The following is a 24,849-nucleotide window of genomic DNA, read 5'->3' as shown; positions in this document are numbered from 1 at the left end:
CCTTCTTTTTGCATCATCGCGATTTATTGTACCCGTCTTATACAGTAGATGCAATACAATACAACAAATGCAGAAATAAACTATTAGAATTGCAAAAGCAGCCAAAGTAGTAAGCAGATGTACCTCTTAACAGGTTCAGAGTGAACCAGGGCAGCATCTGTCATGACTTTCATCCAGGATTCCATTTCTTTGGCCGTGTCCGTGCAGAAGTAGTAGGTTCGCATATTTGGATGAGTTGCCTGGTTGAAAATCATTGGATCAATACAATAGAAATACTGTAGGTTTCTGAAAGAAAAAACAAGAGATAGGAGAATTATTACAATATATGGATTACAACAACCGGAACAATGCATTGTTCCAGAAGTGCTATATATATATGAGGAGTGCTATCTACTTTAAAAAATAAATCTCATCACATACAAACTTTTGTGTATTGTCCTTTTTAATTGCAGTATTTCCAATTAAAGAAAATGTAGTCATAATACCCAGACAACTAATTTGTTAGAGGTTGCTACTCCACAGAACCTCCGCATTCATCAAAAAGAAAAAAAAAAATACAAGAAAAAAGTTATAAATTGATTCAAGTCTTTTTTTGAACCAAGCACAATACCATCTATAATTATGCTTTAGAACACAGGCTTAATTGATTTGATCACATGCTTTACTGTAATTAGAGACGTTTTATTTAGACTTCAGAACAGAGGAGCTGGGCAATGCTATTCTAATTCCTTGTCAGTGTCTGTAGAGACTTTTTTCAATATTCATTGCGTTAAAATATTATCCTTCATTTTATTATTTTCATTATTATTATTAAAAGAAAGTCTTCCACCAACCCATGAAAATAGAAAACAGTTCTTCTACAAGATGCGTAATGTTTGTACTCACCACTTATTACTTTATTTTCTCTTTCTGCCCAGCAAACGTTTACAATTCCTCAGATGCATGAAAAAAGAGATTGTAAGGGATTAAATATACATAGACACTGTATTTTGTGTCACGTTCCAATTATAGTCTGGTTCAAACAAATAGTGTACAACACAGGCTCTTCCCATACAAAAAAAATAAATAAAAACCCACAATAAAAGCACTACTGCTAAGTATTTATAAAAATAGACGCTGTTTGAACCAGCAAGGAAAAACAAGTTGCTGTTTTCTCACAACCACCACACATCAATGTGCCCAGACTGGCCGCTTACTCATAGACTGACAGTGAATGGACAACATTGTCAACATTTGTAAAGTGTAGTTATTTTTTTTTTAAAAAGAATGACATTACAGATACTTTGAGAGAATAAATTAAAGATATTTCGCAGTAACAAATGATAATTAATCAGACATCCACACAATGTACCGACCTTAAATGCATATTTCCTGTTAATATGGTCATCCACAGAAAGCATTGATATATGAAAACTAGGCAGAAGAATGCTTCCCAGGATCCCTTCTTCCTTTTCATCTAAGAGAAAAGTGAACCCAATTATAATCATTTTCTTCAAAGTAGTGTTTGAGTCCTCAAATTCTCATATATACACATATAAACAGACAAGAGCAAGTCTGATTGTAGAATTATTATCTCTCACTTATCTAAAAACCACTTCTTGAATGCGTCCCATAAAACACCAGCAAAAAAGGATTTGAGAGATGTGAAAGCACATTAACACAAACTGGTTAAAGCAGGCAGCATAGATAATTCCTCCATTTGGTCTGTGAATCCAATTACCCTGCTCCAATGTTAATACAAATCAAAGACCTCATATAAAACATTCTAAACAAAACTATTGCATGTCTCTATATGTATAATGTGTTGCTGGTGTGAGTATGCATGGCATAATTGCCACTTAAACACCATCTTTTGTTGTAAGTTAATTAGTAGTTGACCCTGCCTGATGTACAGTATCCGAGTGAGTCTCCTTGAGCACCCATAGTACCAGTCAAGAACTGTTCCTTTTTACTTGCACTAAACAACAAGCTCTACATGTTTCACTGTTCTTAAGAACATAAGAAAGTTTACAAACGAGAGGAGGCCATTCGGCCCATCTTGCTCGTTTGGTTGTTAGTAGCTTATTGATCCCAGAATCTCATCAAGCAGCTTCTTGAAGGATCCCAGGGTGTCAGCTTCAACAACATTACTGGGGAGTTGGTTCCAAACCCTCAATTCTCTGTGTAAAAAAGTGCCTCCTATTTTCTGTTCTGAATGCCCATTTATCTAATCTCCATTTGTGACCACTAGTCCTTGTTTCTTTTTTCAAGTCAAAAAAGTACCCTGGGTCGACATTGTCAATACCTTTTAGGATTTTGAATGTTTGAATCAGATCGCCGCGTAGTCTTCTTTGTTCAAAGACTGAATAGATTCAATTCTTTTAGCTTGTCAGCATACAACATGCCTTTTAAACCCGGGATAATTCTGGTCGCTCTTTTTTGCATTCTTTCTAGAGCAGCAATATCCTTTTTGTATCTGCTTGCTTTTTCAAGATTATAAAACTTAAATTATAAATATCGTTGGCCACTGTGTGCATAGATGCTTTTCACAGTGTACAAACACTGGTCTTCTGGTTTTTACAGCCCTAGAGCATATACTAAACTCCATAACAGCATGAGCCTTGCATTCCTATAACAGATGTAAAGCTCCCAGACTCATCAGTATTGACAATTTCAATACAGATATCAACTTTGATTAAAAAAGTAAAATCGGGAGATCATCATATTGGATTTCCTTTCTTAAAACGGAACATTTCTCATTTTATTTTTGCACAATTTCAATGTGATTTCTAATCTTTCCAATGCCATGCCTTGACAAATTTGTTTTAAAACTATATAACTCCTACAGCGATGTTTAAGTTCTTATCTATAGTAATGCTTGGTTTCTCTCCCCACCCGATTAGTGTTAAAATCAAGATCATTTTTTGTTTGCACTCGATAAAATGTCAGCCATACATCATTCCAGCTGACCTGTGATAATACGGCAGACAAAGACTACAACATCAACACATCCTTGTGTTGTGTCGATTTAACATTGGTGGAGTCATTTATCTTACCTCTGTAATAGAATAGGCACATATCAGATAGCACAAACCATCGCTTCTTCCAGAGCTTCATACCAGTGCTGTCCTAAATGAAAACGGGAGAGAGAGAGAGAGAGAGAGAGAAGTGTCAGATATAGGCCTCAAAGACAAATACATACAAAAATAAATAATGCATCTCAACTAAAGCAGTAATCCCTTTGAGGTTTCTTCAGATTTCTACACTTATCAATCTTATAAAGCCCCTACAAGAATGTCCCATTAAGTTTGCACTATACTATTTGTATGACCTTTTTTATTCTTTACTAACAGCACGAAAAGGCTGATATGGTATGGTGATATGCTGGTAAAAGAAAACAGCATTATAAAAAGCACTCTGAAAAAGTAAGGCGACACCTGCCATGTCCTAGCTATCCAAGCTTGCAGTGTTGCTAAGAAAAGGATTGGCAATCAAATCCAAAGGGATGTTAGCAGCAACATGACCTTTCAAAGAGATTCAGATCACCAACCCTTTTGACCTTAGACTAGCCCTATAACTCATCTCAAATTGTTCTGTTTTCATAGCCATCAAGAAATGGACACCTATACAGACATGTCAACCCTTAAGTGTTCATACCAGTGAGACCCCTGCTGAAAAACCTTTGGATTCATGAAAAACCTTAACCTAGATCACTAGATTTTGTTTTTTTCTTGGGGGGGGGGGGGGGGGGGGGGGGTTGCTGGTGACAGATCAAGATTTTTGCACATGGCTAACAGCTTTTTTTATTGATTTTCAGTTTTAATAAAATCTTCGGTTAGTGTGTGAATGAGATTATTATTATCGGTCAACATTATTAAAACAAATAAGCGTCATTTTACAGAAATACGAAACCAGTGTGTGGTGCTCCCCATCACTCACTAAAAGGTGAAATAAAGAGAGAGAGAGAGACATAATTTCCAATTGTTCTGTTATTTCTTACCATATGGCGTCTTTCTTTGTATTGTCTTCATAACCACTGACACTGGCATCACAAAGAACATTATATTTTTCGAGTTTAATAATTAAATTCTCATTGATGTCCATTTCTCTTATTTCTGTGGTAATTATTATTTATTTCTTAGCAGACGCCCTTATGCAGGGAAACTTACAATTGTTACAAGATATCACATTATTTCACATTATACAGATATCACATTATTTTACATACAATTACACATTTATACAGTTGGGTTTTTACTGAAGCAATCTAGGTAAAGTACCTTGCTCAAGGGTACAGCAGCAGTGTCACCCACCTGGGATTGAACCCACGACCCTCCGGTCAAGAGTCCAGAGCCCTAACCACTACTCCACACTGCTGAATGAGACAGCGACAGTCTGACAGCCTCTCCTTCGACTCTGTCCGAGTAATGACGTGTTGTGTACAGAAACATAGAAGGCTCGCGCTGACAAACCGTCAGTTTGAGATAACAAGGCAATTCTATCTTTGGAGTAAGGGGGGAGTTTGCATAGCAGCTACAGGAATACAGAACGATAATGTACACCTCTTCATGGTGACCCCCCCCCCCAAATGAAATAATACGCTTGGACAGTTGTATTGTTGTATTGGATTTACTGCTGTATCATGTATAAAGGGTTTCGCTGCCTCGCAAACAATAACAAACTTATGCACAGACGTGAGAATCCATTGCACGGCCGTGAGACTCAAAATTGTGAAAAACCGTGAGTTTCACGGGTAAACCTTGAGACTTGACATCCATGCCTATACAAATCTGCTAATACTTCAAGATGGACCAGCAGCAGCAGCTTCTGTAAACTGCATTTCCAGCTCTGAAGGATTTCTTTTATCCTGGTCAAACCTGAACGCTGTTACCACTAACAACCTTTTTTTTATTCAATTAAAACTACAGTGCAGTTAAGTCTTAACACAAGATGCACATTTCAGTTGACTTCCATTTTACAAGCTCAACCATTTATTCACCTGTTTACATAGATAGAAATGACAACTAACTTATTTTGATGAGTTTGTGGAAATGTTTGTCAAAACCTTTTACTGTGGTAAATAAACTATGAACTTACCTGTTTGTAAAGCCAATTCCTCTTCAGCACAGGTGCATTTGGGTTTCTCTTTATTGAATTTGACCTCTTTCCAAAATTGTGAATTTTCTTCAAAGATCTGGAGGCCTGAAAATTGGGAAAGAATGCTTAAATACACATATCAAAATAAAATAAATAAATAAATCCATCATAGAAACCAAAGCAAGTCTTTCAGTTTTGTATTGCTCTTTGACACCACATTTTTACAAAAATCCCACATGAAATTGTTGTAATTGTAATGGAATATGTCTGAAGTATATTATAATTATTAATATGGTTAATTTGAACTCATTCCCTTATGAAGGAGACTACCAGACTGTATATAAAATGTTCAAAATATAATCTCCCCCTCTCTCTCATGGGGACGGATAAAACAAAAAAAACACAACTCACTGGTGACCTCATTAGGAGGATGCAATTTGTCCCCCATATATAGCAATGGAAAAAATATTCTAATGAAAAATACATTCCATGTATTAAACTACTTTAATTCCCCCCCCCCCCCCCCCAGCCATTTTCAATAGTTCATCCATGAAGTGTTAATTGCAGTTTAAACATTCTTAGAAGGATTAAAAAAAAAAAATTATAATATCTATCTATCTTACTCTGGCCAGAGGGCTGCCTGGATGTGTGCCGTACTCTGATGCCATGGTGTAGTTTGAAGCTTCACTTATCGAACTCACTGGTCTGTCTTTCTTTTCGTGGGACTGCATTTTTGAAGCAGGGCTGGAATTTAAAAAACACACCACACACACACACACCACATTATCTGCTGCTTAATTAATAGAAAAAACTTTTGTTTCTTAGCCATGTCCTATTTTCTAAAGTTAAGAAATTCAACTCTGGTCTTGCGGGAACACCTTATCTGGAACAAATGCGGCAGGAATAAGAACATGCTGCTATTTAACAGATATATTGGTGTTGGGTCATTGAGCAGATCAGCAAAAGTTTTGAAAACTCATGACTCCAGCCTCATGACCGTCAATTCTTATGCAATTCCATAGCGTGAATGGCCAGCCAAGCATCCAGCGAAATAATCATTCTACACCGATTATCTTTTTATTTTAAATGCATGCTGTAAAATAAACCAGATCGAGTTACTAATCAATAAACACCAATAGCATATATCTCTTCATTGACGACCAGGTTTTACTATAAATAAGCCCCCCACCCCCACCCCCACCCCCATCCAATTCTGCATGCAACAGGGACTCTTCATTTTACCCTGTGCATTAGCTTTCTGGTTGCAGTTTCCTCACTCAAGGTTGTTCGATATAACAAACAACTTCAGCGCTCAAGTTATTCTAAATCAGTGCTGGGGTACAGTAATTCAAAACAAATGGGAGTCCACAGTACGTTTAAAAACCAGGACAATGACTGTGCAGTTTGTGGGGTTGCGCCTACATTCACTGCAACCTCTTATTTCTGCATTCATTTCCGAGACTCTGATGTTTTAAAATCTTTCGACTTCTCCCGGTGTGAAGTGGCAGCTGCTTGCCTACCAAACTTCTGCTTCTTTGTTTTGCCTGAAGCTCAAGCCCCATGATGCTAACAGCTTTGAAGCTGCTACAGCAATACCCGAGCTGCAGAACACTATAGGCTTTTATTTTAAATGTTGACCATGGGATATGCCCATGACCAGCCTGGGTAGGTGGGTAGGAAGGTCAGTCATTATTCCAAATCTGAAGTCCTGCAATTCCATTACAGATTTGCTCCTGATCACCAATATAGGACATTTCAGGTGCCTTTTAACTTTGTCTTTGCAGCAAAGATGTTTATTTATTTAGCCATACATATTGTAAATTTCTATTCTTGCAGCAGAATATGAATATTCCGACACACATTACATAACCTGTGCTAAAGAAAGTGTACGAGACGGATGCTGTTACTCCATATATCCCCAGATTCTGATGAGACATTATCCTAAAAGAATGCAAGTTTCATCACAAATGGATGAGCGTTTCTCTAGAAGCAGGTACAATAGAACTCTGAAGTGCGACACACGGAAGTAAACCCGCCTCCACTACACCAGTAGGGGACAGTAACTGTGCTACAGAAGCCCCTGGATCTTAGGAACAGCATGATATCAGAACAGATATTTGTGTATACAGAAAAGCAAAAATATGGACCAGTAGGGAGCTACTGTATGTGATTTAATGGATATCTGTGAGTGGCATATGTTTGCGTTTGAGCACCAGGCTTTTGTTAGAAATTAGAGTAAATCTCTAAAATATTACATTTAAGATTTTTCACCCTTGAAATTACCACGATGAGCTTCAAAACAATCTCTTGTTGATGGATGAAATCCTCAAGCTCGTTATATTTCAGTAAACAATCTGATAATTACAGTGGCATGGGCACAGGGTTCTGATTAGCTCATCTATTAAAAGGGTGCTCTGGACCCATTTGCCGGGTACTCACAGCAATGGTTGCTGTGGTTTAATTAACATCATTCCTCATCACCGTTTTGCTTTAATACATGTCCTGTGCTGAAGGCAATTGCATTTCCCTGTGCTGCTCGTTCAGCATCTTGGGGAGCTGAAGGATGGAAGCTCTCTCATATTTCAGGGGCGCTGCATAGGGATTGTGCTGTTCGTTCAGCATCTCGGGGATCTGGAGGATGCAAGCTCTCTCGTATTTCGTGGGCGCTGTCTGGGGATTTTAAAAATGGCCTCAGCTGGATGAGAAGCAGCAAAGCTTGTCTGCAGGCAGCTGGAGGTTCTTTCAGTCCTGTCCCTTCCCCCCGTATTTCCTGCATTTTAATTTGCATTTATACTGTTCTGTACTGGAACTGAGTCATGCAGCAGCAGATCAGGAGAACTTTAAAAAACACACGGCTCAAAACCACATGGCTTCACGCTGAAGGGTACAGTCCCAGTACAATGCTCCGAATACAGACTGCTTGTATGTGTGCGTGCGTATCTCTTTGTACAGTAGCATCCCATTGTATTTGTCTGTCTATAACCAATTTAACAGAGGATGTATGAGTTTTTCCTAATTTAAGAGAACAACTAAAAAGCTAACAAAAAATAGTCTAAAACTTCTACAGTTTTTCAGTTAGAAAGAATGCAGTAATGTTTTTTTTCTACTGATACTGTAGCTTCCCATTCTGTTCACACTCATTCTACTTGCTGGTTTGAACAAAGGTGTGTAATTTACATTACCATGGTCCCTCATTTTCAACGCTGTAGTCAGAAGCCAGAGTAAGAAGCCATGCAATTCTGTATGTGTGCTGCCTTGTAATAAGAATTCAAGGGCAGATGAAATGGAATCATGATTTGCAATGAGTGGGTATGGAGGGTGTTACATCCCATTAGCACTTTCTCATCCCCATACAGTACAGTCGCTCATTCCTTTGTAATTCTCTGGCTTTATATGTTGACAATCTGGGTGAAGATTTCCCTTCCAAGTTTCACTGGGTTAAACAAGCATGTCAGTAACATTCATCCCCAGCCACTAATGTAGCTTTTAGTAACATAAAAAAGTATAAGATCATGACCCTATATCCACTGTGCCTTCAAACTCTCAAATGTTGTGCAAAAAGTATGTCGGGGGGCTCCCGAGTGGCGCATCCAGTAAAAGCACTCGCTAGAGTGCAGGATGCGCTCTATAGCCTGGATGTCGCGAGTTCGAATCCAGGCTATTCCACAGCCGACCGTGGACGGGAGCTCCCAGGGGGCGGCGCTCAATTGGCCGAGCGTCGCCCAGGGGAGGGAGTGTTAGGTCGGCCAGGGTGTCCTCGGCTCACCGCGCACCAGCGACCCCTGTAGTCTGGCCAGGCGCCTGCGGGCTTGCCTGTAAGATGCCCAGAGCTGCGTTGTCCTCCGACGCTGTAGCTCTGAGGCGGCTGCACGGTGAGTCTGCAGAGTGTAAAGAAGCGGGCGGCTGACGGCACATGCTTCGGAGGACAGCGTGTGTTCATCTTCGCCCCTCCCGAGTCAGCGCAGGGGTGGTAGCGGTGAGCTGAGCCTTAAAATAACTGGGCATTTCAAAGTGGGGAGAAAATAACAAAAAATAATTGGCAACGACTAAATTTATAAAAAAAAAAAAAAAAAAAAAAAAAAAAAAAAGTATGTCGGGACCAGGTTTGATCACAAGTGATAAAGCAGTTCTCCAGATACAGGTAATCCTAGTGGGCATACTGAAGGAGACAGGGAAGCTGTCTTGATACACCCCCAGACTATGGTATAGAATGGATAAAGACAAAGCACAGGCAGATAGGACACACAGTCCAGATACACCCCAGCCTGGTATAGACTGGATAAAGACAACGCACAGGCAGATAGGACACACAGTCCAGATACACCCCAGCCTGGTATAGACTGGATAAAGACAACGCACAGGCAGATAGGACACACAGTCCAGATACACCCCAGCCTGGTATAGACTGGATAAAGACAAAGCACAGGCAGATAGGACACACAGTCCAGATACACCCCAGCCTGGTATAGACTGGATAAAGACAAAGCACAGGCAGATAGGACACACAGTCCAGATACACCCCAGCCTGGTATAGACTGGATAAAGACAAAGCACAGGCAGATAGGACACACAGTCCAGATACACCCCAGCCTGGTATAGACTGGATAAAGACAAAGCACAGGCAGATAGGACACACAGTCCAGATACACCCCAGACTGGTATAGACTGGATAAAGACAAAGCACAGGCAGATAGGACACACAGTCCAGAGATACACCCCAGACTATGGTATAGAATGGATAAAGACAAAGCACAGGCAGATAGGACAGGGAGTCCAGATACACCCCAGACTGGTATAGACTGGATAAAGACAAAGCACAGGCAGATAGGACACACAGTCGAGATACACCCCAGACTGGTATAGACTGGATAAAGACAACGCACAGGCAGATAGGACAGGGAGTCCAGATACACCCCAGACTGGTATAGACTGGATAAAGACAACGCACAGGCAGATAGGACACACAGTCCAGATACACCCCAGACTGGTATAGACTGGATAAAGACAACGCACAGGCAGATAGGACACACAGTCCAGATACACCCCAGACTGGTATAGACTGGATAAAGACAACGCACAGGCAGATAGGACAGGGAGTCCAGATACACCCCAGACTGGTATAGACTGGATAAAGACAACGCACAGGCAGATAGGACAGGGAGTCCAGATACACCCCAGACTGGTATAGACTGGATAAAGACAACGCACAGGCAGATAGGACACACAGTCCAGATACACCCCAGACTATGGTATAGACTGGATAAAGACAAAGCACAGGCAGATAGTACACACAGTCCAGATACACCCCAGACTATGGAGCACTCAATAACTTGTGCTAAAGAAGGTCCCGGTCACAACTGGACAAGCGGTTCTCTAGATGTATGCAGTACTCTTAAGTTACCCTTTTCCTCTGGTGGGATATGCATTCAAAGCGTGGGATAATAAGCCCAATATCAGTCTAAACCTAACAAAAGGTGACAAGGTGGGATGATTGTATAAATCATCCAACGCTAAAAACCATAAGGTCTAACAGTTTGAAGTTTCAACAGCATAGCATTTAATAGGCTAATAGAAGCCGATAAAAACCTTTCTACAGTAGCTTTCAGCTGTGTGGGTTTAATTATACCTGATATGTTTAATTCTAGTTCTGGTGTGCTGCTTTTTGCTATAAAATATTCCATTTACATACGCAGAACCAATGTTGACCATAAAAGGTATTTTTAAATTATTCATGAATGTGTAAAAGTATGAATACATCAATAAGAGATCCCATTATCTTTAACATAATAGGACTGGAGAAAATGTTATCCGCAAATGGAAGACAAAAAAAAAAAAAAGAAAGAAATGAGCTGAAGACCAGAAATGCAGATTTATTTGAAAACATCGATTTCCGTGAAAAAAAAAAAAAAAAAAAAAACTGACCATGCAAATTAAATTATGGCAAAGTTTATTCTGCTGCTACGATGGGAGGCGAAACTTATAAGGCAAAACAAATCTTTTAAATTTCACAAAACCAAGACAAGGGCAAGAACCCAAGAGAATACATAATTGAACATGTTTTCTGCATAGGCTTTGATATATTATAATTTGACAACTCTGTACAATACAAGGTGACGTGCTCATGAAGCACCAAGTGTAGGGATACTGATTTTTCGCAATCGCGGACGGAATCCCGGAATTAGGCATTGGGAACAGAATTAGGCACTTTGGGAATGGAATTTTGCAGTGTTGTCTTTTTCATCTCGCAACTCCAGTTTTCTGGGGTTTTTGTACTACACCCAGCCAAGTTGAATGCAATGTTACAGCAAAAGACAGAGCTAAAACATTATTGATAAATCTATAGGAGGATGGCAGCATACTATTCTGCAAATGTTGCTGTCATTCGATTGATCATGTACGAGTTAGTACCATTAAAATCATATTGCCAGTCGTAAACACGCAGAAAACAAGAAAGCAATAAAGAAGATGACGTCAACAAATGCAAAGCACTGCATTCTTCTATGCTGAAAAAACTCAGACCTAAGATACTGCGCTCAAGACGGGACTTTCCCGAAGTAAGCAAGCAATTTAAATTAACTATCAACATTATATTTATGTTGAAATGCCATGCTTAATTATTAATAAAAAGTAGGGGGAAAAAAACGGAATTGTTCATTTTTGAAAAACGGAATTTGCTATTCCCCAGGATGGAAAATCTGTAGCCCTAAAAGCAGTGTCTGACCTCATCATACCAAACTGGCTTGAATAAGTAACAGATACATGCTGTCAATGGGATGGATACCGATTGCCCGAACCAAATAAAGTGTGTATGAGTGATGCTATGCAAGGACCGCTAGCACAGCATCAAATGGGTGACTGAAGGGTTAAAATAAATGTTTCTGTGTAAATAAGTGATACGGGGAGGGAGAGATGTAATCAGTGAGCCATAAAAATAGCCGACTGAGAAAAGAGAACATCCTGTTCTCCATTTTTATAGGGCGATTGACACAATAGCCAGAGCTGAATAGTATTACCTGGAGTATTGTAGCCAATTAGCTGTGTACACAAGGGCCTCGCCCCAGAGCTGTAGCTGTAATAAATACACTGATCAGAGATACAGACAGGCTTATTGCAGGAGATATTTCAAGAGGACATCCTTCACTCCTGTCCTGAGAGGATAAACCCCCAGTGCAGGTAGTATGGCACAACTAGACTGTAACCGTTTAAAACTAGCCAACTATTATATTCTGCATAACAGTATATTTTGCAAGAACTCTGTTTCTGTATTATCAATAATCAATGGATATTCATCTTTAATAAAGTGTCATTTGATTGTTAACAATTTACCATTGCAAAGACTTATCACTGATGATGAATAATTCCTATTAAATAAATATAAATTAACACCACATTCCCTACCACTGTCATAATGAACTTAATAGTACTGCTGTGAACTGGGATTGTGAATCATGGTTATTAAAGCCATTGTCAAGTTCAAATGAACTCAAAGAAAATAATTTGGCAAGCCTTTTGTATTAATATTCACCCTACAGTACAGTATATCTGTGAACGTTTGCTTTTTTTGTTGTTGTTTTTTTTCTCCCCTCAACTTACAGTAGAACCTAGTCTTTTGTAAAATAACATGGAACAAAAATTTAAAAATTAACATATTTCTATTCCAGTACCAGGATCACCTTTTACAGTGGGCTAGCTGGCCACTTGCATGTGGCATGTGACTGTGGGAAAGGTAGACCCACTGTAGCACTTCTCATACTGTTGGCACACACACACTTTGAAAAGCAGACAGTAAAGGCAAAGGTCTGGGAGGATCTGCAAGGGTGGAAAGAGAGACGGATGCCACGCCAGTGTACTGTAGATATGAACGTGCAAAAATGGTAATCCAACTCCCACTGCATAGTAGTTTGCTCTATTCCAAGTTTTATACCCCAAGCTTAATTAGACACAATTTACTGTATAGGAAACAAAGTAGTGTCTACAGTATGTACAACGTTAGTCCTGGACTAGCCTAAACCGCTATGGAATCCCTGCATTGAAGGGATTATATACAACTGAAGCCCAATTATACACGTCATTGAATGCTCAAAACATTATGATATCACATTCTTGGGTGGGCATCAAACCAGTCTTAGCCAGGCACAGATCTGGAGATAGATAGATGGATATAGTCAACTACAGTAATAATAGGGATTGGTTTGCAATTTTGGAATGCTTGATCAAGGCGGCAGCAGAGTCCTGCTGACCCATTTAAACATAGCAAGTACAGCCCGGCTTGATTTTGCCAACAGAGGCTTGTCAGTTTCTTAATAAACTGACATTAAATTATCAGGCAGAATGTCTCGAAGTTTCTCCTTCAAAAACACCTTGGGCTTGTTTTAGCAACAAGGGCAAGGGGAAATTTTCTTGCCTCCCATCCCCTTGTCACTTCAATTATGTATGCGCTCAGTTTTTAAACCACATAAAAGAAAAATGAAAACATTAAAAATCAATTGCGCAAGTACAGTAGACTATCTTGATTGCCAAGTATTGGCCAGCACCAATGGCTTTATTATTTATTCCAACTATAAAAAAAACAATATTCTCCAGTCTAAACTGGTTAAACAGTAAACTATTCTTTGCTAAAATGTTCCAGGCAATAAGCCAGACATGAGCCTTTTAAACTGTATTTTAAAACAAGCTAAATAGTCTAACAAATTGAATGCACATGGTGTGTATCAAATGCAATGCGATCTAATTTACTTCGTAATGTTGTTTTTAAAGAAGCATGCATATCCCTGTGCAGTCTGTTGGTGCTGCAGTAAATTATCAGGTGGTACAGTAGCCCATGCTGCAATCTGTTATTGACGCAAGGCTTCTGAAAGTTCTCATAACACTGAAGTGCATTTATTAGGCAAGCTGAATCATTACGGCAGTAGAGGTGAACCGGGGTTGGAAAGCTGAAACCTTCCAAAACTAATTCTGCATCACCCTTTTTAAGAAGCACTTATCTGAGCAAGCCAATTAGGGACGGACACATTTAGCATACAACTGTGGTTTTCATGTTTACATGCAGGGCTTCTGTTTTTCTGTTTTTATTAATTTCATTTTTAGCTACAGTAGTTAAGTTTCATGTAAATGTCTTTCCCCCACCCCACCCCCCACAAAAATGTGTAGGCAATTTCTTTTCATTTCACCACAATTTCTCTTTTAAATCCTCTGTATTAACTAATGTAGCTTTATAACAAGCCTCCACTCCTAATTGTAATCAGAGTCTCCATCAGGAATTTACATGTAAAAGGTGTTTGAAGTGTTCAGAACACATCAATGATAGATACAAGTCAGGAAGGGGGGACAGCTGCACTAGGAAAGGCAGTGTTTTGTTTTTTGTTTTTTTAGAAAAAGAAACACTGTACCGTAGAATGTGTTATTTACTGCATTATTGATGCATTGGTTTCTTTAGCACAATACCTTATCACTGTCATATATCAAATGAACCAATACAAAAATGGTTATATTACCACTAAATACATCAAGCACTGTTTATTATCATTCAAGAAAATGGTTGTCCCAGCTCTAACATAACCAATAATTTCATTATTTTCATATTTAAAAAAAAAAAAAAAAAAGAACCACCACACAAACACAAACACACCTAAAAACAATTACTTACTGTTCGTTCACAACAAAGATGCAGTTGTCCTGGGATGGCTGACCTGAGACAGGGTGTTTGCAAGTTACCTTCCTCTCATTGTGACTGTAGAGAAAGAAAAAAAATTAAAAAAAATTCAGGACATCAAACTCATTGCAATCTGTAGCTGCAGATCATCGGCATTGCAATGCACAGATACACAGCCCGAAAGTGGCAGACAAACTCCTGCTGACTGTGGAACAAAACGACTTGCTGAAAAGGGTTATTGAAGAATTGCAGCATCAATATGGAATGTCCTGTAACCATGTTCTAAGCAGCTGAAAGTGGAATTTAACAGTATGGTGAAACCCAAATACCAAAAACATAGCATCACTGCAAACATGGCAAGGACTACAGTAGTCAACTGTTACAGCAGTTATACAAAAAAAGAAAAAAAAGGCAGGACAGCGAACTCACGCTAACTCCCCCTCCTCAAAACAGAAGCCAACTGGAACATTTCAAATGATAAAAACACAATTATTTTTAAGATTCCACACTAGAACTGCCCACTATACATTAAATGACTAAATGTAGTAAAGTATGACTCATTCAGTTTGTGGCTTGAAAAAAAAAAAAAAAAAAACCTCATCTGAAATATTCTGCAGAGGCTAAAAACCCAAATCCCTAAAATATAGCCTAGTTCAGAGCAGAATTTAACAGTAATTCAACAGAAATGACAGATTAAACAGATGCAGATGTTAAAACATACAAGACTATAAAATACATACAACTTTCTAAGACTTACTGTAATGGGCCCACATGAACATTTAATTAAAAAAACAAATACCCCATACAATGTTTAGAAGTGCACTGTACGAAAACAAATATACAGCACACACAATCAAACCTTATGCATCACAAACAGTATCTCTGAACACATCACATTTCAGACCCATAATGCATATGCAAGGATTTAATTCACAGACCTTATATTATTAGTTACTGTAAACTTCAGCATGGTACTGTAGTCCTTGTTTTGCCACATACAGGCTAGTTCTTGTACTTCTTGTTTTGTTTTTAAAAATAGAAAATCCTAATACAGGACTGTAGCTTCAGCACACTGTTCCCCAGTCATGCCCTGATCACAGCAATACTGATACACACATCCTGCTTCAGTACAGGGATTAAAGCCTCTTTTATAGAGATAACAATAAATACAGTTACTGTCCCAGCATCAGCGAGACACTGTACACACAGTGAAGCATGCATTATTGTCATGATGGAGTGTTAGAACCACTAGCAAAGGGCAGAAACAAAACAGACGCCTCTTTGATTTCTCATTGCAACATAATTGAGACTGGCTTATAACATTTCAGGCGGTCCACAATGTAGTACAGTAAAGTAAAATGTCCTGTAACAGATTGTGAAGCCTGCCATTTAAATGTAAAAGGGAAGGTGGTACCAGCATGCATGCATACTGTACAGCAGGTGTTTAAAAATATATAAAATGGGTTTTGCAATAAAATACTTTAGCCCTAGGGTACAGTAAATATCACAATTTCAGCTGAAAAACCATTACCAAATAAAATGAAATGTAACTCAGAGCAAATAGACTTCTGAATGCAGCAACGAACATTTACTTTAATATAGGTGACCAAGTCAGCAATTTAATGTATTAAAATGATTTTGCTCAGAAAACTTTAACCCAAGCATGCCATGGGAGTGTAGCCTAGATATGGCTATGCTGCAGACCTGTAACAATTTCCCAGATCTCTAACTGTGTGTGTACTGCAGGCTATAACTATTGTATTGTGTAGAAAATAAGTGAAATATCAAGGGCAGTGAATTAATAAAGGGTCCTTGCTCAGTAAAGTTTAGTACATGTGAATATACGGTCAACATGGCAGATCCATGAAATTTCAGTAAGTAAAACAGTATTACTTTTCACAGGTTTTTACAAAGGAGGACACGGACAACATGCCCCACATGTCGACCTGTTCCTATCCAATTTTAAATAACTTTAGCATAACAGAGGCAGAAGTGTTAAAGGGACTAGGAGCTCTTAAAATAAACAGATCCCCTGGGCCAGATGAGATCCTCCCAATAGTACTCAAAGAAATGAAAGAAGTTATTTACAAACCGCTAACCAAGATCATGCAACAGTCTCTTGACACAGGGGTTGTACCGACAGACTGGAAAATAGCAAACGTAATACCGATCCACAAAAAGGGAGACAAAACCAAACCAGGTAACTACAGACCAGTAAGCCTGACTTCTATTATATGTAAACTTATGGAAACTATAATAAGATCCAAAATGGAAAATTACCTATATGGTAACAATATCCTGGGAGACAGCCAGCATGGTTTTAGGAAAGGGAGATCGTGTCTAACTAACCTACTTGACTTTTTTGAGGACGCAACATTGAAAATGGATAACTGCAAAGCATATGACATGGTCTATTTAGATTTCCAGAAAGCTTTTGACAAAGTCCCGCATAAAAGATTAATTCTCAAACTGAACGCAGTAGGGATTCAAGGAAATGCATGCACATGGATTAGGGAGTGGTTAACAGGTAGAAAACAGAAAGTACTGATTAGAGGAGAAACCTCAAAATGGAGTGAGGTAACCAGTGGTGTACCACAAGGATCAGTATAAGGTCCTCTGCTATTCCTAATCTACATTAATGATTTAGATTCTGGTATAGTAAGCAAACTCGTTAAATTTGCAGACGACACAAAAATAGCAGGAGTGGCAAACACTGTTGAAGCAGCAAAGGTCATTCAAAATGATCTAGACAGCATTCAGAATTGGGCAGACACATGGCAAATGAAATTTAATAGAGAAAAGTGTAAAGTATTGCACGCAATAAAAAAGTGCATTATAAATATCATATGGGAGATACTGAAATTGAAGAAAGGATCTATGAAAAAGACCTAGGAGTTTATGTCGACTCAGAAATGTCTTCATCTAGACAATGTGGGGAAGCTATAAAAAAGGCTAACAAGATGCTCGGATATATTGTGAGAAGTGTTGAATTTAAATCAAGGGAAGTAATGTTAAAACTCTACAATGCATTAGTAAGACCTCACCTAGAATATTGTGTTCAGTTCTGGTCACCTTGTTACAAAAAGGATATTGCTGCTCTAGAAAGAGTGCAAAGAAGAGCAACCAGAATTATCCCAGGTTTAAAAGGCATGTCGTATGCAGACAGGCTAAAAGAATTGAATCATTCAGTCTTGAACAAAGAAGACTACGCGGCGATCTGATTCAAACATTCAAAATCCTAAAAGGTACAGACAATGTCAACCCGGGGGACTTCTTTGACTTGAAAAAAGAAACAAAGGACCAGGGGTCACAAATGGAGATTAGATAAAGGGGCATTCAGAACAGAAAATAGGAGGCGCTTTTTTACACAGAGAATTGTGAGGGTTTGGAACCAACTCCCCAGTAATGTTGTTGAAGCTGACACCCTGGGATCCTTCAAGAAGCTGCTTGATGAGATTCTGGGATCAATAAGCTACTAACAACCAAACGAGCAAGATGGGCTGAATGGCCTCCTCTCGTTTGTAAACTTTCTTATGTTCTTATGACTGAAAAATAAATAAAATACCATTAGATAATCTAAGAAATGTAATACATTCTCAGACACTGTACGTGTGTGACAAATAAACGCTAGATGATATGCTTCAGTGACTCTGTTACCTAGAGCACACTACCCACACGTACTGCAAGTCCCAATTAGTGTACAGAGAAGATACTTTTATAAAATGATGGTACAATACTAAATCTGTACGCCGAGAAAACAACAGAATTTGAATAGAAGTAACAATACTGCATTTGTTGGTGAATCAAGTATGTTTATAACTGCTTGAGGGGCAGAGTACCACTACCTCCCACCCTCAATGTTGACATTTCATAACAGCATCCTTGAGGGAAAAAAAGAAAGAAAAAAAAAAAACAAAACTACAACAACAACAGTAGCAGGGGTCTAGTGCCAGTCAAAACAAGTAAATGCCCAATGACCCACCTCTGTGTGTGTGTGTGTGTGTCATAGTTAGGACCATTTTCTTTCACATCATGTCAGGAAAGTTGTAGCGCAGGCCTGTCAGCAAGCCAGCATGACTAACTCATGCAGACACTGCATTATTGAATGTTCTTTACGCCTGTCACAGAGCGTTCTGACTCAAAGATAAAAATAGATGGAAATCGTTTGTGTGTCACGTATTCTAGGAAAAACCTACAGCTATGGCCCAAAGTTTTGCATCACTCTACAGAATTAACAGTGGTGTAACGATTCACCGGTATGGACGATATATCGATCCAGACTCTCTAGCTTCAGTTCAAATCGATAAGGAACCATTTATACCAATACAAATGCACAGCAACTCATTAAGTAAACACAGTGATAATGCAACATGGTTTACTGAAAAATAAAGCGGAAGGGGACTGTGTGTGATCACCTGCTTTACTTTACTTCCTGGGTCAAATATTGTTTACTTCACTACAGTGTGTTCCTCATAGCAGACGTGATGGCAGACGCAAAAGAACAGAGAATAAACCCAAGCCTAACCCTAAACCTATACAAAACGCTCCAACTAAGCTTAAATACAAAGTGTGGAAGCATTCTGGGGTTTTTTTCTAAATGAAAGTGGTAACGAGCTTGATAAGTCAAACATTTGATTTGCAAGATATGCCAAACAGAAGTGAAGTACACCAGAAATACAACTAATCTTTCCGTGCACTTGAGAAGATGCCACAATATCGATATAGACTGCACTGATTTACAGAGACCTATAAACCTGCTAGGCTATGGCCCTCTAGGTCCAGAGCTGGGCACCCCTGCTGTAGGTGTTCTTGCCATTTGCAAAGCAGACCACAATGCCATATTGCATAAAGAAATGGGTTTTAAACAAGGAGTATTATTTTTAATATATATTTTAGAAGGTTACTTATTATAAACGTATGTTGGAAATTTCAGGGCTGTAGGCATTTTATATACACAGAAAGAAAAAAAAACTCACTTTTGGTTTAAAAAAGGCAATGCCTCTCATTTCTTTTGCTGTCTTATTGTCAATATGAATATATTGTTTGGTATAGAGCTATTTCTTTATTGAAGAATGAGTAGCATGTTTGCTCTGCCCTTGCTCTGAGTTGTAAACATGGTTATTTACACTTGTTTCAGGAACACAGTTAATGAGATTGAATAATAAATGTTTCATTATCATTATAATTAATCAGGATCGCAAGTTTTTGCAGTTAGCATTACTGGATTATACTGATAAGCAAAAAAAAGTACATTAAAAACGATACCATGTACACTTCCATATTATAAGAGAACAATCCGCAGTTGTCAACAGCTCATACATTAAAAAAGGTAAAATGGCACACTGAAATTGAGTAATTAAACTCTATAATTGCTAATAATTAAACTCTATAAAATACATTGACCCCCATTCAAATCAACCAATACCAAGCGTACTAATGAAAAATGAAGAAAGGAATAACCTAATATAGGCGAGGGCAATTCCGATCCTGGAGGGCCATTCTACTACAGGATAAGCAGGTGATGAAAAGATGACCTGCTACTGTACAAGACATGAATGCAGGTCTAATTGGTCTAATTAAGCAGTTTAGAACATCCTTGTAACAAAGACCTGGACTGGGCGAGAGTGGCTCACCATCGAAGTAACAAATGAAATTTACTGTCTTGTTAACAGATTTATTAGTAAACTAAAATGAGGCATGGGCAGTTTTAAACAGCCCTAATACCAACCTGTTACATACCTGGGCGAGCCCACAGTACAGCAGGTAACAAATCACACCAATTAACTGTAACCACAATTTATCAAGATGGAAGCTGAGGGCACCAGGAGACAGATTGGGAAATCAGACTAAAGAGGAAACAGGTCAGGGTGAGAAATGACAGCATTAAATTGTCAAGCCAAGTGGAAACTATAATAAGATCCAAAATGGAAAAATACATATATGGTAACAGTATCCTGGAAGACAGTCAGCATGGTTTTAGGAAAGGGAGATCGTGTCTAACTAACCTGCCTGCTTTTTTTGAGGATGCAACACTGACAATTATATATATATATATATATATATATATATATATATATATATATATATATATATATATATATATATATATATATATATATATATATATATATATATATTAGAGGTCGGCACAGGTAGATAATCCGGAACCGGGTACCCTTCGTGAAAAATACCCAGATCTTTTTCTAATTATAAAATAAATAAATAAATAAATAAATAAATAAATATTAATGTTTTAAGTGCATGACACATTATTTAAATACTATATAGTACACATACATTTAGTCCCTTCAGATCTGTAGCCTTTTAAAGTACTGGAAACATCGAAATAACAACAGAATACATCTCCGTTTGAATACGGCTATTCATGTTAAATGCGCGTCATGCTGCAGGATTCTTTGCAACACCTAGTGGTGTTGTTTGCGACAAAATGTGTCTTTCACTGCGACATCTGTTGTTGTTTTAAAACATGGCATCCAAGCAGGAGAAGACGGAATTTGCAAACTCTGCCACAGAAATATTTCATTCAAAGAGGAGGAAGCACAAGTGCTTTGTGAAACATCTTCAAAACAAACATCCCACCCAACTAGTCTACATTAAAGTAAGTATGTTTGAAATGTATTCATTCGTTGATTTAGAAGTTTCATTTAAAAGCATGGTTAACATAGATGTTTATAAATGATTCTCTTTTTCACATTAGTTTTGCTCATACTGTAGTGTGTTAATCTACATGATTAGTATGAGAAAGACATTACTAGCACACTTACTTAACGTGCTCCATAAATATTTATTTAACTGAAAACACAATAGGTCAACATTTCTTAAGTGTGAGAATTTTGTTTTTTTTCTCTCATTGATTTAATTTTGTATTTGGCACCCTACACATTTTGGAATGTGTATTGCTTTTTCTTTGTTAATCAACTTCATTAAAATTAAAAACTGTCAGTCTGTTTTATGGGGTACACTACTCACAATACTTTATGTGTTTATTTATTTTTAAATAAAGGCTACTTGTATGATCTTTTTGGTAAGAAACTATATCTGCGCAATAACTGTAGCTAAAGCATTCCGTATTGGAAGCCACACGGTTGTTGTTATTATTATTATTAATGGATCACAGAGTTATCACTGACATACGTCCTGCAGGATGTTGTTTTCTTTCCGTTTTATTTCCTAGAATAGAATAGTCTTCGCAGTTATTATTGATGAGGTGTACTTGCCGCTGTGTGTTATTGTTTTCTGTAAAACCTTGATATTCCGTCAGTTAAGAACAGGCTCAATGTTTGCTTTAATGTTGTCTTTATTGCGCCACCCAGAGACCCGCGCTTACAACTGCACTGTCATATTTTCAAAATTAATAAATCGATACCCGGGTAATAAAAAAGAGACCAGGGTCGGGTAATTTAAAACCCGACGGGCACCCGTGCCGAACTCTAATATATATTATATATATATGGTGAATGGGCCACATTTCTAATTGTATTGTAAAGAATGTCAAGAGAATCAAACAAACTATTCTGTACAACAGCGAAACCCGGACAATGTGGTGCTCCCGTTTGTGCTTCTTACATGTTTTTAATGGCCAGGACTTCCTGTTAGAATTACTCACCACTTAGGCTTGCAATACAGATTCACATACAAGTCAACAAAAAGGGAAAACCTAAAATACAAAGAGCCGTATTGTAAAGTGCGATAGACAGCACAAAGGCTACAAGTACGGCCAGCACAGCCTTAAGCTACGGTAGACAACCAAATTGCAAAATGGTTACACAATTATTTGTGTATTGAGTTGTTGATACCCTGTAAATTAACTAAAAATGTCTTTATTATGCTCAATGCAAGTAGGACAAGATCTATGAAAATGTGTTAGACCTATGCCATATAATGTGGAACCTTCTTGTAACTGGGTATAAAAACTCATAGGCCTAATTCTACAAACTAGTACCACTGTTTAGTACTGAGAGTACCGATTTAATTGAAATTCTACAAAACCATTAGCCAAAATACCATTTCCTATGGAAAATATGTAATTCCATGGACTAATTAAGACTGACTGACTGACTGACTGATACCTCACCATGCTTGTAACGTTATTCTGCAGGTAGCCATACTAGTTCACTGTGCAGCCGTTGTTTTATTCTCAGTATTTCAAGGTATACAGTCATTATTTTGAAAAATGTTTTTTAAACAGCAGCTTTCGTTCCATTACTGGCAGAACAAACTCTCATGGGCACTGTAGTTTCTTCGAATGGCTGAACAGGCAGTATTTTACTGCATGTGGTGGAGGAGATGTTGCACACAGGACCATGGGTAACAACAACAAAAAGACAAAGAAAACAGAACGAGCGTCTTGCATTCCCAAGCCCAACACACATTCATATTAAAGGCCTCAAGGTGATGGCATGTGCAGTTATTTACATGAACATCCAGCCGTTGGAATGAAAATGCTGAAGAAGCTGAATTTGCCTAAAATAACACAAAACAAGAACAGATTTGGTTTACAGTGGGAAGGGGTGGGACAGGATAAATACAGAGTACTTAAGTCACATCTGGGTTATATGTTGGAAACACTAAAGCATTATTTATAGATCTGGAGCTTTGGGTTTTATTTGAAAAGGATTCAAACTGGTAGTGGAGTATAATATTGAAACAACTACTGTTCTTCCTTCTTTGCACTCAGCAGTGCGTACTGCCGCTGAAATGCACTTAAACCAAAATGAGGCGGCAACCAGAATGCATAGCTCATGAAATGGTAAGATCTGAAGCACGCACTTTAAAGATGAATTGGTTCAAGGATCTAGAATAGAGATTTAAGGTATCAAAATATTCAAGCATTTTATAATTTTAAGTGGTACAGCATTACTATTTTCATCACTTGGAAGAAAGATTATTATTTTTTTTTTTTTTCTATTTTTTTATAGGAATACAAGTGTTTATGATTCGATTTGCATTTAAAACTTCATAAACGTAGGTTATAACCTTTCATTTTCAAAAGCAGGTTGTGACTGGCATCCTTCTTGAGGCACTGTGCTGATGCTGTGATTTGTGCAAGATAAGGGCTGCTAACCAGAAGGACCTTGAAATCCCCAGCTACTGTGCTAACCCTTCCAATGACAGCTACTGCACCCAGAAGGATTTTTTTTTAAATCTGATAACTGCACATGGAAACACACAAAACAGGACGATGCAGCCACTCTGACTACTGTATGAGGGGTGCGCAGGGCAAAAAATGTAATTAAAAAAAACCTAGCTACACTCAAGCGTTTTTCAATTTTAGCTGGTACGGTGTAAAAGGTAATTTATGGTACACTCTAGTAGGGTTTTCCTGAAAACATGATGGATTATAAAGTGATTCAGTAAAGTAAAAATGGTTCTATGTTCTTAGGGTGTTAGTCAGAAACAGCACAGCTCTTAATGAAGTTTTAAGCTACTTTTTCCTACTCTAATGTTAAGCTCCAAGCGTTTCTAGCACCTTAAGGACTAGTGAAGTATAAACCACAAGTGAGATGAGCATATGTCTACTAGGCAGAAATGAGTTTTACAGTATGAAAGTTATATTTTATTCAGCAGTATATATCACACACACACACCCCCACCCACACATCTTGGATAATTACAGCAGTGTGCTTTAAAATTAGCATTTTCTATAACACGACTTGCATTCGTTTTAATAACTTCTTGCAGACATACAGAAAGCTTCTAGTTGCAGTAGCATGAAACCTGGTTGTGTATTGATCAGTAATCATTTACTACAGCAGCTGACTGCTGGGTTGAGTCTCCTGTACAATAGGATTCGGTAGGTAGGTCCGGTGGTTAAAGTAAAGGGCTTGTAACCACGAGGTCCCCGGTTCAAATCCCACCTCATCCACTGACTCATTGTGTGACCCTGAGCAAGTCACTTAACCTCCTTGTGCTCTGTTTTTTCGGGTGAGACGTAGTTGTAAGTGACTCTGCAGCTGATGCACAGTTCACACACCCCTAGTCTCTAATTCGCCTTGGATAAAGGCGTCTGCTAAATAATAATAATAATAATAATAATAATAATAATCATCATCATCCTTACGAAGTAGTGCTGCACAATGCCAATGAGGGGGGACTGGCTG

At 38.3% G+C, this 24,849-nt stretch overlaps 1 protein-coding gene across 18 annotated transcripts in view; it reads right to left on the bottom strand.

The window, feature by feature from the left end:
• Positions 1–24,849, bottom strand: part of LOC117415336 (pleckstrin homology domain-containing family A member 5-like) — a 104,569-nt gene that overhangs the window by 26,929 nt on the left and 52,791 nt on the right. For all 18 annotated transcript variants that reach the window (XM_059027696.1, XM_059027695.1, XM_034922085.2 and 15 more), the window contains 6 exons: positions 14,723–14,806; positions 5,700–5,820; positions 5,077–5,181; positions 3,036–3,108; positions 1,356–1,456; positions 124–239 (listed from right to left, as the gene is read on the bottom strand). In XM_059027696.1, coding sequence (XP_058883679.1) covers positions 124–239; positions 1,356–1,456; positions 3,036–3,108; positions 5,077–5,181; positions 5,700–5,820; positions 14,723–14,806 — 600 coding nt within the window. The remainder of the gene's footprint in view (positions 1–123; positions 240–1,355; positions 1,457–3,035; positions 3,109–5,076; positions 5,182–5,699; positions 5,821–14,722; positions 14,807–24,849) is intronic.

Source organism: Acipenser ruthenus, chromosome 7 (genome assembly GCF_902713425.1).
Source record: "Acipenser ruthenus chromosome 7, fAciRut3.2 maternal haplotype, whole genome shotgun sequence".
NCBI classification, from domain to species: Eukaryota; Metazoa; Chordata; class Actinopteri; order Acipenseriformes; family Acipenseridae; genus Acipenser; species Acipenser ruthenus.
This window is presented reverse-complemented; position numbering and strand designations above follow the sequence as displayed.